Here is a 15,456-nt window from a genome sequence, read left to right as displayed (position 1 = left end):
TAAAAAAAATGCAAGTTTAATTATATAATCTCAAATATAAACTCATAAGTAGCTTTTATAATAGGATTACAATCACTTTTCCAAGGGAGAATGAATAAAGATCAAAGTGATTTTTTTCTTGAAAACTTCAAATACTGACAACAATGGAACTGTACAAGAAGATGAAAACAATGCTTACATATCATTCTATATGGTCCCAAATAACTTAAAAATAAGAATATTTATACCTATAGAAAAATGTCTTCCTACATACGGCAGGGGGCAAATATTGCTTCGGAAGACACATCCAGGAGCAGTTCATATCAGCCTCCATAGCGATGTTTCACATCTTCGGGTGGCTCCTCTTCCATTATGCCCGATCCTGAGGTTGCTAAGTATTCGCGAATAGTTGTTGTGCGATCACCAAGAAACGTGTGATCTAGGAAGTTATCGTAGGCCATATCACTAAGGTTCTTTGCTGCCAATACACTGCACAAATTTTCAAGATTTGTCAGCTCATTTGTTATGGCAATGGAATTTAAAGCACCATGTTAAAAAAATGATTGGGATACGATAAAACTCAGTTTTCGATAAAAAGGAAAATCTTGATGTGTGGAAGAACCTAATAACATCTACTCGTGGAACTCACCAGTGGCGCAGATAAGCACGACAAGGTAAGATGTCATCCATCCAAATCTTGGTGATGCCATACTTCCCATACCGTTGAAATAAGATATCCTCGCTCCCTGCCACCAAGTGTCTAGAAAATTAGAACACACATAGCTGTTGTTTTGGATAAAAAAAGAAGAAGGATGAATGCCAATGATCATCCAAAAACAAGATGAAAGCCAAACTGAATCAAAAAAAGGATGAAAGCCAAATCATGGCATAAAAATTGAAAAAATTAAGGTTGAGTTTACTATTGTATCATTGGGTGCAAAATATACAAGTATCTATGCACGATACAGAGTAAAAAAACCACCTTTACATCGGTTCAGAAAGTATTCTTCATCACTATAGCGTGCACATAATACCTGCATTAATAAACAGCAACACAGTTGGAGATGCAACCGTTAGTGAGAAAGCTACATCATAGTCGGAAAAATGAAACCAAATTAGACTAATCTAGCTTACCGCTGGAGTTGTGTAAAACAACCCATTAAGTGTTTCAGGAATGACCTGAAAAAAAACACAAATATTTTTAAGTTGTAACAATAAAACAAGGAATTTGCTGGGACTAAATCAAAGATAATTACTAAACTAACTCACAGCTAAAAATCGGAATTCATGTTCTCTTTCAATAAAAGCAGGTATCTGCATTTCCACCAAGAAAAGTCCCCAGTTAGGATCTGTTTCTCAAGCTCAGACTCCAATTAGAATAACATAGAAAACCATCATATATACTATACCTCTGATTTCTGAATCTCAAAAGTGGTGACGATAAGAGTTTCACTTTCGCAAGGTTCCACGCTTAAGCTTGAAATCTCCTGTTATAGAAGAAACTAGGATTGCATCAGAACTAAAACCAAACCAGCTCTTACGTCGTTGCTTCTCCCGTAAACAAGTCTTCATGCTCGTTTTGTGGACACAATTACTAATCAAATAACAAAAAAACTCGGAAATCTTGACCAGTTCAGTTTCCTTTTCCAGTTTTAGTAGATAAAGGCCTAAATCAAAGTCACAAACCCTCAACTAATTTAGTTCCTTGAGCCAACAAATGAACATCTCCTATAATTTCTATAACTGACAATATCCATCGTAATTAGCAAACCAGATTCATATAAATAACCAAGTGAAGAACCAAAAACGTGTACATTGCCTGAAATTCACATGTTAACAGAGACAGTTCAGAGCAGAATTCATTAGCCTAATATACATATATATGCATGCTTCATATTTTCAAGCATTCAACAACTCAACTACGGTTGATTCTACCAACTAATAGCACAAAAAAAATCTCAACTTTTGACAAAACAAAAAAAGCACCTTAGTTTCCGGTTTAGCTATGCCTCGTTCAAAGAAAATAGGAGCTGCGTGTGCAAAAACTCTCCGAAATCCATTCAATTTAGCAATTCTAAAATTGATCAAATCAGGAAATGTGCTCCTCGCACTTCTCTCTGCACAACCATTCATACCATTACATTAGAAACAGAACTAAGTAAAAGAAATATTGATTTTTATTCATGTATTCAATTAAATCATTTTTTAAGTAAACTCTAATATTTCTCTATGGGTAATTTCATCAAACAGGTCGTGGGCACGAACCGGAGAGAAGAGAGCCGAACCCACAGACAGAAACAAGTTCGTCGGAAGAGACGATTTGATCAAAATCGGATTTGTCTTTGAGCTCGAAAGGCAATGAGCTCTGGCGGAGAGGCGTGGGAGAATCGCCGATCGGCATGGCGGAGAGGCGGGGATGAGAAAGGGCGGGGGAGAGTGGGGGGGGGGGGGAGTTAATGAAGAGAGGCACGTGGAAAATGCGGGGGAATGGGCGATGTGAGTGGAATCATATCGAGGAAGTGAAGAAGACAGGTGAGACTGCTCTCGCATTCAATGTGCATACCATTATTTGAAGCACGTGCAACATATTTTCTTAACATCGCCAATGAAAACGATTTGCTGTCGCTTTTCGACCATTGTTTATTCAGGCACGTGTAAATATTTTTGGCACCTTTAACTATTTTTCAACCATCATTTAATACTCCTCTCGGTGAACTATTTTTTTAAAGAATATCTCACTTTTAATAAGACATTTTTAAAAATATAAATATTACTCTTTTTACTTTTTTCACATTTATCTTATTTTATTCACTTCACTTAATTTATAAAATAACAATACATAAAAATCACATCTCAGAATAAAAATGCTCCACTTAAAGTGGAACGGAGGGAGTATTTGAGTTATCGAAAATTACAACCATTGTGTTAATTGTTGATGCGAAGCATTTTTCCTATTCTTTACCCCGTATTTCATGTTAATTGTAACTCACCAAGTCGTGCTTTGAGTGTAGTTTCGGGTGTTAGAAGCTGGAAGTTCGTCGGAAATGCATAGCAGAGATTCCAGAGAGTTCGCCCGGTCGGGCGTTTTGAAGCTGCTAAACGCCCGATCGGGCGTTTTCATTTGTGCATGTGGAGTCCAGAAAGTTCGCTTGAGCGGGCGTTTTGATATCACCTAAACGCCCGGTCGGGTCATTTGTGCATGCGGAGTCCAGAAAGTTCGCTCGAGCGGGCGTTTTGATTTCACCTAAACGCCCGGTCGGGCGTTTCCCGCGAAGCCATGCAGAAGCCTTTCGCCCGGTCGGGCGATTGGCCCTTCTAATTTCGCCCGGTCGGGCGTTCGGAGTCTCAAACAATTCTAGGCAGTTACTCGGCAGTTGAGGAATAAAAAAGGAAGAAAAGATCAGAAGAGGGGGGACGATTTTTTACAGAGAGAAAGGAGAAAAGAGAGGAGGAAGAAGAGAGGAAGAAGTTCCGGCCAACTTTCCGACGATCCGACTCCACATCCTAACTCCACTCAACGAGAGCTTGAACCCTACGGTTTTGTATTGCATTTTCACTATGTGTTTAGGCTAAGCTCCCTATGTTGCTCCAAGTTGTAATCTAGGCTTGTATAGATGTTTTTACACCGTTGATTTCATATGTTGTGTCCAACAATGTGCTCAATATCTATTCACTATGTTTTTGGCTAATAATATAGTGATGTTATTTATTAAGCTTTTGTCTCTTTAACATAGTTTAGGAATGATTGATTGTTGGATTGCTATCGAATTAGAATTGTTCAGAGGATAATTTGATAGTGGATTAAGTAGGGGATTATAGTAGAGGATCTTTTATTCCCGCGCTTCTACAAGAATTTAATATCTTTGAAAATTAATTCACGGAACAAGTGTTCAGCTGACTGTGGATTATACGTCACAAACATGTTCAGTGTACGTGATTAGGTTGATGGTTTAACCCCTTCGTATGTTTCCTTATTAAAGGTGTAGAATAATACAAGCCTCGTGAGCAACTTGGAGTGTCTCTTTCCTATTTGAAAAGTTTTCCTTAGTTAACTTGTAATTGTTCTTTGTCATCAACTTTTGGAAATCGAAATCTTCAAAACAAATCATCTTTTAGTTTGTCTTTTCTTTGTTGTAGAATTAAATAATCAATTCCTTCCCTGTGGATCGACACTCAAAGTATTACAATCGACACTGTATTCTTGCAGTATTGCTGTAATATTAGAGTTAATTAATTTAACTTGTGTGAATATACACTTGATAATTGAACTCGAAAATTACACATCAATTGTAATCGTCAAATTTTAGAAGTGAAAACGGTTGATGTGGCTTGTCCACATACGTTACTTCTTCCGTCTCATAACATATGACACACTTGAATAATGAAAGTATTGTTTTATATGTTAATTGAAGAGAAAAATAATATATTTATATTAATGTCAGAGAACTTATTTAAAAAAAAAAAGAAATGTGACATCTTTTGTGGAATAAACTAAGTATTATGGAAGGTGTGACATCTGTTATGGATGAATGAGTACTAATTTTCTTAAAAATTCATTTTAAACATTAAACTATTGGAGGGACTGCTAATATTCTTAAAAAATCATTTTAAACATTAAACTATTTCTTTGACATAAAATAATAATGCATAGAAAAAAAAAAACTTAGTTTCTGTCATACTATAAGTTATTTTTAAAAATTACTTAAATACATGGTACATCATAATTTTGAAGCCCAAAGTACTTGAAAAGATATACTAGAGGCACAAACACTTCAAGCAAATATATTCTATAGGAAATGTAGTGTTCATTCACTATTAGAAAATTGATGTATAAAAATGATATGTTCATTCACTATTAGAAAATTGATGAGTTTAATTTGTCGAAGTTTCTCGTATAAGATGATTTAGATTTTAAAATTTGTACTTAATTAATTAAGCAATTTAGTTACATTGAAATTTCAAAAATAATTGTAACTTTAGGGTCTGTTTGGTACACGAAATTGAAATTCTATGGAATTGAATTGAATTGGAAGGAATTGAATTATAATTCTAAATCCTTTGTTTGGCAAAATGAGATAGTTGATATGGAATTGAATTTGAAAAAAATTATTGTGTGCAGTGTGTGTGTGAATGTGTGCAGTGTTGTGTGAATATGTGCAGTGTTGTGCAGTGTGAATGTGTGCATGTAGTGTGTGTGAATATGTGTGCAATGTGTGTGTAAAATTGTGTGCAGTGTATGTAATTTAATAAATATTTGAAATTCAACTACTTTTGATATGAAATTCAAATTGTGGAATTGAAGGATTTGGAATTGTAATTCAATTCCAAATCCAAGAATTTTTATGATACCAAACACTTAATTTGTAATTGAAGGCTCCAATTCCAATTCTATGTAGAAAAGAAAGCCTTATTAAATTTATTTTTATTGACATAATTATTTTTATATTAATATTTAAACAATTGAAGAAATATGAATCAAGATTTTATTTTATTTACTAAAACTTAAAATATTCTTAAATATGTCAATTCAATTTATTACCACTTCCCTTGGCCGAGAAATGTAATCTCGACAAAACACCATTTTCAATGCAAATGAGAGTTCTTAGTGGACTGTGAAAAGTGCAAAATTGCCACTCATGCATTGGAGGCCATTTATGTCCGAATTTTTTGAAAAAAAGGGTAAAATGACAATAAAACGAGCAAAAATCACAATTTAGGGATTACTATGATATTTTTAAAGTTCAGGGACCACAAATATGCAGACCTCGAAGTCCATAGACAATTTATGTAGTTCACTCATATCCATTTATTTTAGGAAATACCAAGAAAAAATCAATTATCTAGATCACAAAATTGAGATGTACACTACATTTAAGAGTTGCGCAACGAGGAGGAAATCTGTTCATGAATAATTAAACAGGAAACTGCCATCATTATTGTATCTATCAAATACATGGATGAGGCCTTTATTTACGGCTGCAGCTGTGAATCAACTCCTTTACTGTTAATATACAACAACCGGCTTGTGCAGAACAGCAAGTGTGTGGTTACCGGATGACAAGAATTTGTACCTCATCCCTGTCGATAGTTGACGGAGTTTGGTTGATCTCAATGGAAAACCTGAGGTGAAGCATAGTATTCGCTTTCGTTGAAAACAGGCCTCAGATCTTCCTTGGACATGAATTCCAGAGGAAATGAAACAAGGTGTCCCTTAATAGATTTCAATCTTTCCATGGGATCTGTGTTTGTGGCGCCCCCCTCTTGGTGGTTTTCTAGCTTGTTCGGGGCTATCCCTAAATCAGTAGTTGTGTGGCCAACTTTTGCCTTCCACGAGACCATGCATTGCCGGAGGGAAATCCTGTGTTTTAAGTTGGACGAATGAGCAAGCAATGGACGATCAAAACGAAAAATATGTGGATGAGATGTGACTGAGCGCACCTTGTATTTATCAGATCATTTGGTAAACAGGAAAACACATCTTGGTAGATCATTGTGTTTGTCTGTCAATAGAAGAATTTGAAAACAAACTGGTTAAATAAGGATTATGATGGACCGGTGGTAACTTACAAATGTTTGTGCAAATGCAGTAGCAATCATGGCATGTGCTTAGTTCTAATAATATGAAACGAACACCTGATTGGAGATAAGTGCATATGTTTTCTCACCTTTGCAGTTGCCATCCATATATCCTTATAGGTTGAATCAATCACAGGATCTCTTATTTTGTTAACCTAAATAGCAACAAAAGCAGCATTGTTAGAGCATAGGAAAGGACTCAACTTCCATTTTATTTTCTTCGACATATTAGCTATCTATCTTCAAATGCAATATGTTTGTGAAATAAAAGTTTAAACAAACCTCTCCTGCATGAAGGCCAAGATGTTCACACCATAGTGAAAGGCGGAGACTCAATGCAAATTTCCCAGCTTTCCAGGACTTGCCTCCCATCCATGAATCAACAAATTCATTGTCCTCGATTAGTGCTCCAATCTGAAAATGATTCATTCAATTTCATTGTCCTCGATTAGTGCTCCAACAAAATTCAATATGTTTTCTTGAAACCACAGACAGCTTATGGTGAAGCACGCATGTATTCTTATTGTTTGCTGAATCAAAGATGTGTTATTTTCATTTACAAAGTTGTAGTGCCCGATTTAGATCATACCTCAGAATCTCGAGATCCAAGCAAACTTCTATCATTGATATTAGCAGATCCAATCAATGCATAGCGATCATCAACAATCATTATCTTGCTATGAACATATACCTGAAAAATATACAAACATAGTACGAAATTGTTAGCGTCATCAACTCCAAAATTCAGTGAACTGCCAAAAGAATTATCATAATCCACAATTCTTAAGAATGAGAGTAATATTTTTAAGATTAAGCAGATATTAGATGCATATCCACAATTCTATAATAGTTTACCACAGCCATCTCAAAAAACCCCTCAAGAACAGACTTTGAGAAGCTTAATCAGAGACTGTTACACTTTTTGACGAACTCTATAACCAAGGAACATACATGCTGTAGATTATCAGAAGAACTGCATATGTACCTGACTAGTAGCAATAGGTCCGCCATCAAAAAGTCTGCCATATGCTCTTAAACCGAAAAAAGATATGTATTCGTGCATTTTAGGGCCAAGAAGTTCATAGAGATTATGCATTATTGACTTGTGTCCTCTGCATATTGTTCGATATTGCCAGTGCATAATGGCTCTCACAGATGCAGCCCCAGAATCATCCACACCACCCTATTATATATTAGCAATGTGAAAAATACAAAGAAGAAGTAACAGCAATCATGACTCTTCAAGAATATAATTACCTGGAACCCAGGTAGCAGCGGTATGACAACAATAACCCTGAAACACTTCTTCTCATTGTGAGCTCGCACAATACGCTTATACAATGCTTCCAACACACGATTTTGAATAGTTTCATCACCTGATAGACCAGAGATGAAGAATTGATTCTGGACACAAATTTCATCAAAAGTATGTCAGAAATTTGAATAGCGAGCTACCGAAAGACAACTTTTGCCAAAAATATCTAGATTTAGATATATGTAACTGTAAATTAGAGATTAAAGCTAGTTCAACCTCGATGTAAACAATATGTTCTGCTCTGTCAATAAGTGAACAATATGCTTTGTGAATACTTTCTTCAATCTGGCTTGTGCCAGCTGACCACTGGCTGACACTCCGTATAATCTGAAAATCACAGGCCATAAGGATAAGGAGGATTCAATATTGATAACAAACATATTAATCATCAGAAGCAACTTTTTGAAACAAGTATGTGTATCAGTAGGAAAGTTAGAATTCAATATTGATGTTTTCGTGAGATATATGGGGAGAAAGGAGGTTCACTGGGATAAAGCCTACAATATTGAGTAAACAGGTTATTTGATGGATTCATTACACAAGACTATTGGTAACTCAGGAGGCCACTTCAAAGATTTCCCTAAATGACTATGAAAATGATACAGGGTGATTCAGCTGATACATTCCGAACCAGTGACTAAAAGAATATTCTCTCGATGATGCACAACTTTAAGGAAATTGATGTAATGATCCTTTAACAGTATTAGCACATACAGAGCTAGCAGCAGGGAGTGCACTGCATGTGTAAATACTAAACAGCATGTGAGCTCTTGAACTAAAGGGGTAGAATGACTACAACCCATGTACAATGCAGATGAATAAGCATTGAAGAGTTGAAATGTGATTGGAGATCACCATCTAAATTATCTTAAGGCCATTTTGGAGATTGAAACTCACCTGACAGCGACACGAAACCCGAGGACCGACCTGTCCAATTTCATCAGAAGAAACAACTTGATCACCTCGTTCTTGTGCTTCCCACCATTCCATCTCTGAACCTTCAGTGCCAGGCTTCTTCACATGGGAAGGGAACTCACGCTGGATATCCAAGGAGTCAAGATCATCCACAAAACCCTTCATGGGCATATCAGGGATCAGTGGTTCAACTTTGGATTTACGGAAGCAGAAAGAAGTCTTGGCACTCTTGCTTGTCTGACCATTAAGATTGTTCTGTGAGTTAAATCCATTCAGTTTAGGTTCAACCTTTACATCATCTAGCCCAGTAGCCTCTTGAGGCATAAGCAATGGGACATCTTGATATGATGAGGAAAAGGAGTCATTTCTTTTGATTTGTTTATTATTGCTGTACTCATCCTCATTTTCAATCTCTATCTCCGTGCTTTTTCCCATGTAATGAGGGATAACCATGTGGTGCTGAGGCAAAAGCAGAGGAATTGCTTGTTCATTTGGAGCCTTATTTCTCTGGAAGATCATGAAGAAATATAAGTACAGAGAAATTTTCATGGTGTATATAACTTGAAACTGACAGTGATAAATTTGACCTTTGCATAATTCCATCTCTGTACAAAATGTCGAGCTATGTCACGGCAGGGTGGCCCCCATAGAGCACAGTGAACATCATGCCAAGGCATGCGTGGATTTTTGAATCGATCTAATTCATCCTTCATTGTGTCTTCCCAGGAATTAGGCTCAGATTCCCTGAGATAGCATACAAGTCAGTATTCCATGTGTTATGAGTATTTCAATCCAAGTCTGGATAAATGGACTTGTCAAAGAAGGAACACTGTAGTTGTGTTTCAACAGAAACGAGTTAATAAGTTGTACTGGTGGTAGTACATAGAGCAATGACAAAAAAAAGCAATAATTTCCAGAGCATATTACAATACTCATGTTATGGTGATTTCAGAGCCAAAACCTAGCCATGATCAGAAAGAGAATGGAACAAAAAACTTAAAAACGTAATCGGTTAAGTCAAGTCACAAATAATATGTAACTGACAAAAAATCCAATGATGATCAGCTACTAAAGCTTTCAGACTATCACTAAAATGATTATTTCAACCACTACACATTAAAATATACCTTGGATTGTAATAATCTTTGCCAGGCCAAATTTGAGATGGATAATCACCCACTTGATGCTCACCGGAATCATAACGACCAAAGCACAGATCAAGTCCTCCAACAAAACATATTTGGTGGTCCACAATAACGATCTTTTCATGGTGGGACCTACACACAACATGCAATTTGTGTATAAAGAACGCCAGTTTTTCAATATGGGAAGCTATCGGACAAAGCCATGATGTGAGCAAACTCTCACTTATGACTGAAGCATACCATAAATAGACACCAGAAGAAAAATGGTCAGGATACCGAAGTACTCTGATATTCTCATGAATACCCAGGAGTTTTTTCTTGCTATAGACACTGTTTATTTTCAGAGCTAGGGCAACCTCTTTGTACAGAAGAATGTATACCTAGATAAGGTAGAAAAATACAAATCATCAAGCATTCAAGTGAATCAGGAAAAAACTTATTAGAGGAATATTATCCCAAGCAATTTGTATGCTGACAACGGAAGACTCAAGACTCTTTAGAGATGATATAGCCCCAAAAGAATCCTCAATCCAATAGTGAATCTTCCGACCCAAAGAAACCTAGTAAATCCGAAATGATTTCCGTAGAATATTGATTGATAATTTGATATTATCAAAATATTTTACTACCTGAACACCTTGCTTGGCCTTAGATTCCAGTAGAGAATCAAGCCTAGAGGATGCATTAGCACGAAATGGACGCCGAAGGAATAGTTCTGGGCACATCCACCACCCACATATGAAAATCTACCATCAAATATCCAGTATTTTGTCACAAGAACAGAAAATAATCAGCAGTTTATGTCAGAAAAAAGACAATCAAAAAGTCAAAAGATAAAAACCTCTGATTTAGCTTCCTCAATAGCTAAAGCAATAGCTTCAAAAGCAGCCCGTCCATCCACAAACCACTGAGCTTGACTACCATCTTCAATCAGACCCCGGGGTGGAGCAAAAGATCCAAACCGATGGGGGTGACACCAACCTTCATGCGGTTGAATAGCCGCATCATTGATTGCAGCCACCCAATCTTTAACTTTTTCATCACTTTTTGTTCTAAGCTTTATGCTCCTAGTCCCACAAGTCACCTAACATAGAATTCAATGAATTACTGAAACACTAGTTAAATATGAAACATATTGCATGAGAACTTCTAGTTAAACTAAAAAAAACAAAGAACTGGTACTTGCAAAACTACATGAACTATGTAGAACAATTTAGTTAAAATATCCAAGTTGGCTACTAAATCATCGGAAGCAAAACTTTGAGAAGTCTCAAAATACGAACATCAGCACAATCAGCAATGTTATGAAATTTGAGCTTCAGTGAAGCCTAGAGCACATTTAACTCCTAGCAGGTCGAAGAAAGTTTCAAAATGGTTGCTGAAGAAAAAAGATAAACCCAGAATAGAATTGCTTCAAGAAAATAAATGATTAATACACAACTTACCCTGAAATAATGGCGTAATGGATTATGGTCGTTGACTTCTTTTGCCAAGGATACTTGGCTGTCTCCATTGCTATCTGAGGCTGGTAGAACATCAAATACTACAATGTCTATGGGCTTGGGATCAAAAGGATCTTTAAGGAAGGCCAGGAACCCAGGTTTTAGCACTGCCCATACCTGTAGATTATTTGAATAACTTAGAAAGCTAATATCTAAAATTTTACGAACTAAGAGATGTGACTGGAAGGTTATTAGCCTTCGGGAGTTGAGATGCAGTATGCACAAGAGAAAGGAGAAACAACTAAGTCACAGGAAATGAGACAAAGAACAAGAGTTACCTATTAGCTAAAATGCTCACATAGCAATAACACAAGGAAAACTGAAAATCAAATTTTAACAAATTGCAAGTCTATATGACTTGACTGAACATATAAAAATTGCTAGCAACCAGATTGAATACAAACATACATTCACTATAGAAATTAACACTTATATGTATCAAATCAGGAAGCGCAGATGGCCCAAGGGAAAACAAATTACTAAACAGAAGTTCTCTATAAAGAAAACTAAAGTTGACAAAGTATTCAGAGTCAAAACTATTGGGCTAACCACTAATTACTAAGTAACAAAATTGAAAATCCAAAAAAGGCAAATAGAGAACAAAGTATTCAAATTATTAAACTACTCATATTAATCACTAATGATAGATCAAACCTTCTGCCAATTATCTCTGCAACAACAGAACCATGAACATGCACAGCATTTTGTCTGTTCTTCGTTGCCCAAAATCTTAGATAAATGCTTGACCATAATGTAATCTTCCTTAAGCTTAGGACCATACTCTGGTGAGAAAGACAGCTTGGAAACTTCCAAAAACTTACACACCTACAATGTAACAAAAGTTGACCAGATCAAAGCAAGCAAAAGGATCTCGGAATAACAGGCCACTTATAAGTGAAATAATACACATACATCTTTCTATGGTGAAAGGAGTTAAGCTAGAATTTTATAAGGGTTAGTACTAGTATCATATTTGAGCAAATCATTATATATAAATGGCCAATGACATTTTGCATGATCATCATTTTGCTGCCCAAGACATAGCTAGTAAGTGTCCCAGTATAAAATTCACACAGGAAGTCGGTTACTAACTTTGTCTTATGGAGCTGTCAAGCGCCGTTGGTTTCATAAGACAAAAGGGAGAGGGTAATAATTCGTGGTATCGAGCATGCCCACCCGTTACCCACAAGTTAAATCCGTGTGGCCCCCCACTACAAAGCCAAACTTCATTCTCTTTCCAGTAAACACAGGAAATCTTATCAAAAGAAAATGTTTAGATAAACATAGATCTCCTAGAAGCAAATGCAAATAAACTAATGCCGAGAAGCCATACCTCCTGAGAATTTACTATATCTATGTTGCTTAGAAAGTGATTTAAGTATCCCTGCATTGCTCCTCTTGCTCGGTCAGACATTGAGTGTTGCCTTAAAAGTGCCGGCCGAATAATTGGAAGTGCAGCACTTGATGGAACATCTCTGAACAAAAAACGACCTGTAAGATTTATAACTATTACAACAGAAATCAGTATATTCACACTTTTGTACATCTAAATCCACCAAGTTGACTAAGAAGCACCTGTTTTTAGCTATCTCATCATTGCGTGAAGGAACAGCTTCATCATCACCCTCCTCATCATCTTGAATAACGGTTACATGGTCTCCTATTCCAAGATTTTGAAGCCATTCTTTGACCTTAAAATTTAGGAAGCAAATTAAATTATCTGATAAATATTTATAAAAACTCAAAACAAGTATTGCGGAAAAATTGAGTTGGACACATTAGCCAAAAGGAGAATATAAAACAGAGGAACTTGAAGTCATGTACAAAGTGAAACGTCTATGTTTCCCAGTCATTGTAATATTTAAAACAAATGATTAGTTGGATAAATTATAATTATTCTACACTTTAGTAGTACCTGCTCTTGTTTTTCATGAATCTCCTCAATAAATTTTCGCTTCTTCAATGCAAAGTGTAAATAAAAAACTTGTGAAGCTTTCTTCATTAACTGCCACTTGAACTGTAGTACAATTGAACAATAGTCAAGCAAGTTAGAAAATAAACTGCTCATTTGTTGATAAACAGAACTGGATGAGAAAAAAAAGCCAGAAATCAAACTATTACACACAGGTTTTTATAGATGCTCATCCATATCCACAACCCTCCTAGTACTCAACTACGGCCATAACTACTAGAAACTGATTTTTGGTTCAATTCAAAGCTGAATGGGGAGGAGCAGGGGTTTATTTTACACTTAATTGACTTCACCACTTCAGTTTCCACAAAGAAGTAGCGTCCAAAACAAGCAAAACCATAATCTAGCTCAAATAATCATAACTTTAGGGGTAAAGTTATGATGCATAAATGGTGTAAGAATTGCTTCGCTATCCTATCAATACTCATCGTAAAGAATCCTCTTACAGGGGTACATGCAAGACCTTCCCTTAGTTTATTAGTACTATACTTTTGCCAACACAAAAACTATAATCACTATAAACTTTAAACCATATTTGGAGCTTCAGTTTAGGTTGAAGATAAACACACACACACACACACACACACACAAAGAAGAAGAAAGATACAACAAAAATGTACTTATGTAATTACGTACTGTAATATTTATTCACTCCATTCATATTTTTTCTTTCCTTTCTTGTCTTTTCTTTCTTCTTTCTTTTTTCTTCTTCTACCAAAGAAGTTCCCCCCGGTAATCAACTCTAACCATAACTTCTAGAAAGTGATGCTTATTTTTTCTAAAGCTTGAAGGGGGTCTAGTTTCCTTCTGAATTGACACAATCACTTCCCTTTCCATGAACGAGTAACTTCCACTTGAGCAAACCACATTTTCACATTTGATTAAAGCAGAAAACCGCAAGTCTGCATAATTTATAAATCCATTCCAATGAAGCTAGCAACAGAAGGTGAAAGCATCTTCCAAAACTCTGCTCTACAAACTAAGAAATTGACCTTTCAAACAACTTCATCAAACAAAAACAAAATTTCCTTAGCAAACAAACCACAATATATTCAGGATTCACTCGACCGCGAAATCACAGAAATCTAATTGGTCGAATCACTATACCCTACGATCTTCCGTGATGAGCTACAAACTCAACAAATCTCATCCCCTGACACCTCATCGAGATCATAACAAAATCACAATCCGAAACTGACTTCGCACCTGTTTGTATTGGAATTCAATCGTGTATGTCAGTTGCATGGGACTTATATCACCAGCATCCGGCCGCGAAACTTGAATAATCATAGCTTTAGGTAGCTCATGAAAAATCCGCGGCGGCTCGCTGCCCTGAAAATTGTGCTGATGGAACGAATAAAAAGACGATTCCATCGTCGTATAATCCGTCTCAGATTGCATTTGGACGTACTTCGCCCCACTGCTTCCGACGCCGCCCATCAATTGCTCCGTCGATGACATCTCTCCTCGATTTCACACTCTAGATATTTGTATGGAAAAATCAAATACCGAATGGAATAATCAAAATTTGAATGTGGAGATCTAAACTGCAATGGATGTTTGAGAATTGAGGAGATTAAAAGAGATGGAAAGAAGGTGAGAAACGGAATTCCAGATGTTTAGATGTTTCTTTCTTCTTCCTTTTTTTCCCTTCAAATTTTGGTTAATTTTGATGGTTTCTGTTTCGCTTTATATAATTACTTTTTAAATGTGGAAATTTATATTTTAAATCACTTGGGATGTGAATAATGATGAGGGTTAATACTAACTCTAGTTATGAATATTATTATCACTCTATCTTGGGGTAAATAGATTTAGTTATTTCAAGATAAATGTAATTAATTCAATCACAAAGTGTAACGTCGATATGTGTTTGTAAAGTAGATTTAAACATGTTTTAGTATTTGTCAATTTAAAAATACTGTTCTAATCAATTTAATACTATATGTTTGAATTTTATTGTGTCTATGGTTGAATTATAGCTTGTATTTTTCTCCACTAAATGCATATATTAAGGTTACATTAATAAATCCTCTTTTTTTTAAGGTTCCA

The 15,456-nt window shown here is 35.9% G+C and overlaps 2 protein-coding genes across 4 annotated transcripts; both read right to left on the bottom strand.

Moving 5' to 3' along the window:
* Positions 1-2,439, bottom strand: LOC121770599. The gene is made up of 8 exons (XM_042167350.1): positions 2,245-2,439; positions 1,966-2,096; positions 1,389-1,466; positions 1,249-1,293; positions 1,114-1,158; positions 962-1,013; positions 629-725; positions 1-468 (listed from the first exon to the last, which is right to left on the bottom strand). Exons 1-8 carry the CDS (start codon positions 2,378-2,380, stop codon positions 303-305), a joined length of 750 nt encoding a protein of 249 aa, XP_042023284.1. The 5' UTR covers positions 2,381-2,439; the 3' UTR covers positions 1-302.
* A 3,244-nt stretch (positions 2,440-5,683) lies between these two features.
* LOC121772265 (phospholipase D zeta 1-like) lies at positions 5,684-15,070 on the bottom strand. 3 transcript variants are annotated; one of them, XM_042169287.1, is made up of 20 exons: positions 14,611-15,070; positions 13,348-13,449; positions 13,008-13,123; positions 12,766-12,907; positions 12,087-12,257; positions 11,376-11,549; positions 10,772-11,014; positions 10,560-10,676; positions 10,171-10,310; positions 9,913-10,062; positions 9,373-9,529; positions 8,768-9,292; positions 8,087-8,197; positions 7,813-7,959; positions 7,541-7,738; positions 7,145-7,246; positions 6,838-6,969; positions 6,645-6,710; positions 6,418-6,479; positions 5,684-6,337 (listed from the first exon to the last, which is right to left on the bottom strand). In XM_042169287.1, the coding sequence occupies exons 1-20, from the start codon at positions 14,863-14,865 to the stop codon at positions 6,088-6,090; spliced, it is 3,360 nt and encodes a 1,119-aa protein (XP_042025221.1). In that variant the 5' UTR covers positions 14,866-15,070; the 3' UTR covers positions 5,684-6,087. The 3 variants fall into 3 exon arrangements, with proteins under 3 accessions (XP_042025221.1, XP_042025222.1, XP_042025223.1); XM_042169288.1 differs by lacking the exons at positions 13,348-13,449; positions 14,611-15,070 and having other exon boundaries at positions 12,766-12,938; positions 13,008-13,121; XM_042169289.1 differs by lacking the exons at positions 13,348-13,449; positions 14,611-15,070 and having other exon boundaries at positions 12,766-12,923; positions 13,008-13,121.
* Between the last annotated feature and the right edge of the window lie 386 nt (positions 15,071-15,456).

This window comes from Salvia splendens, chromosome 16, assembly GCF_004379255.2.
Source record: "Salvia splendens isolate huo1 chromosome 16, SspV2, whole genome shotgun sequence".
Classification (NCBI taxonomy): Eukaryota; Viridiplantae; Streptophyta; class Magnoliopsida; order Lamiales; family Lamiaceae; genus Salvia; species Salvia splendens.
This window is presented reverse-complemented; position numbering and strand designations above follow the sequence as displayed.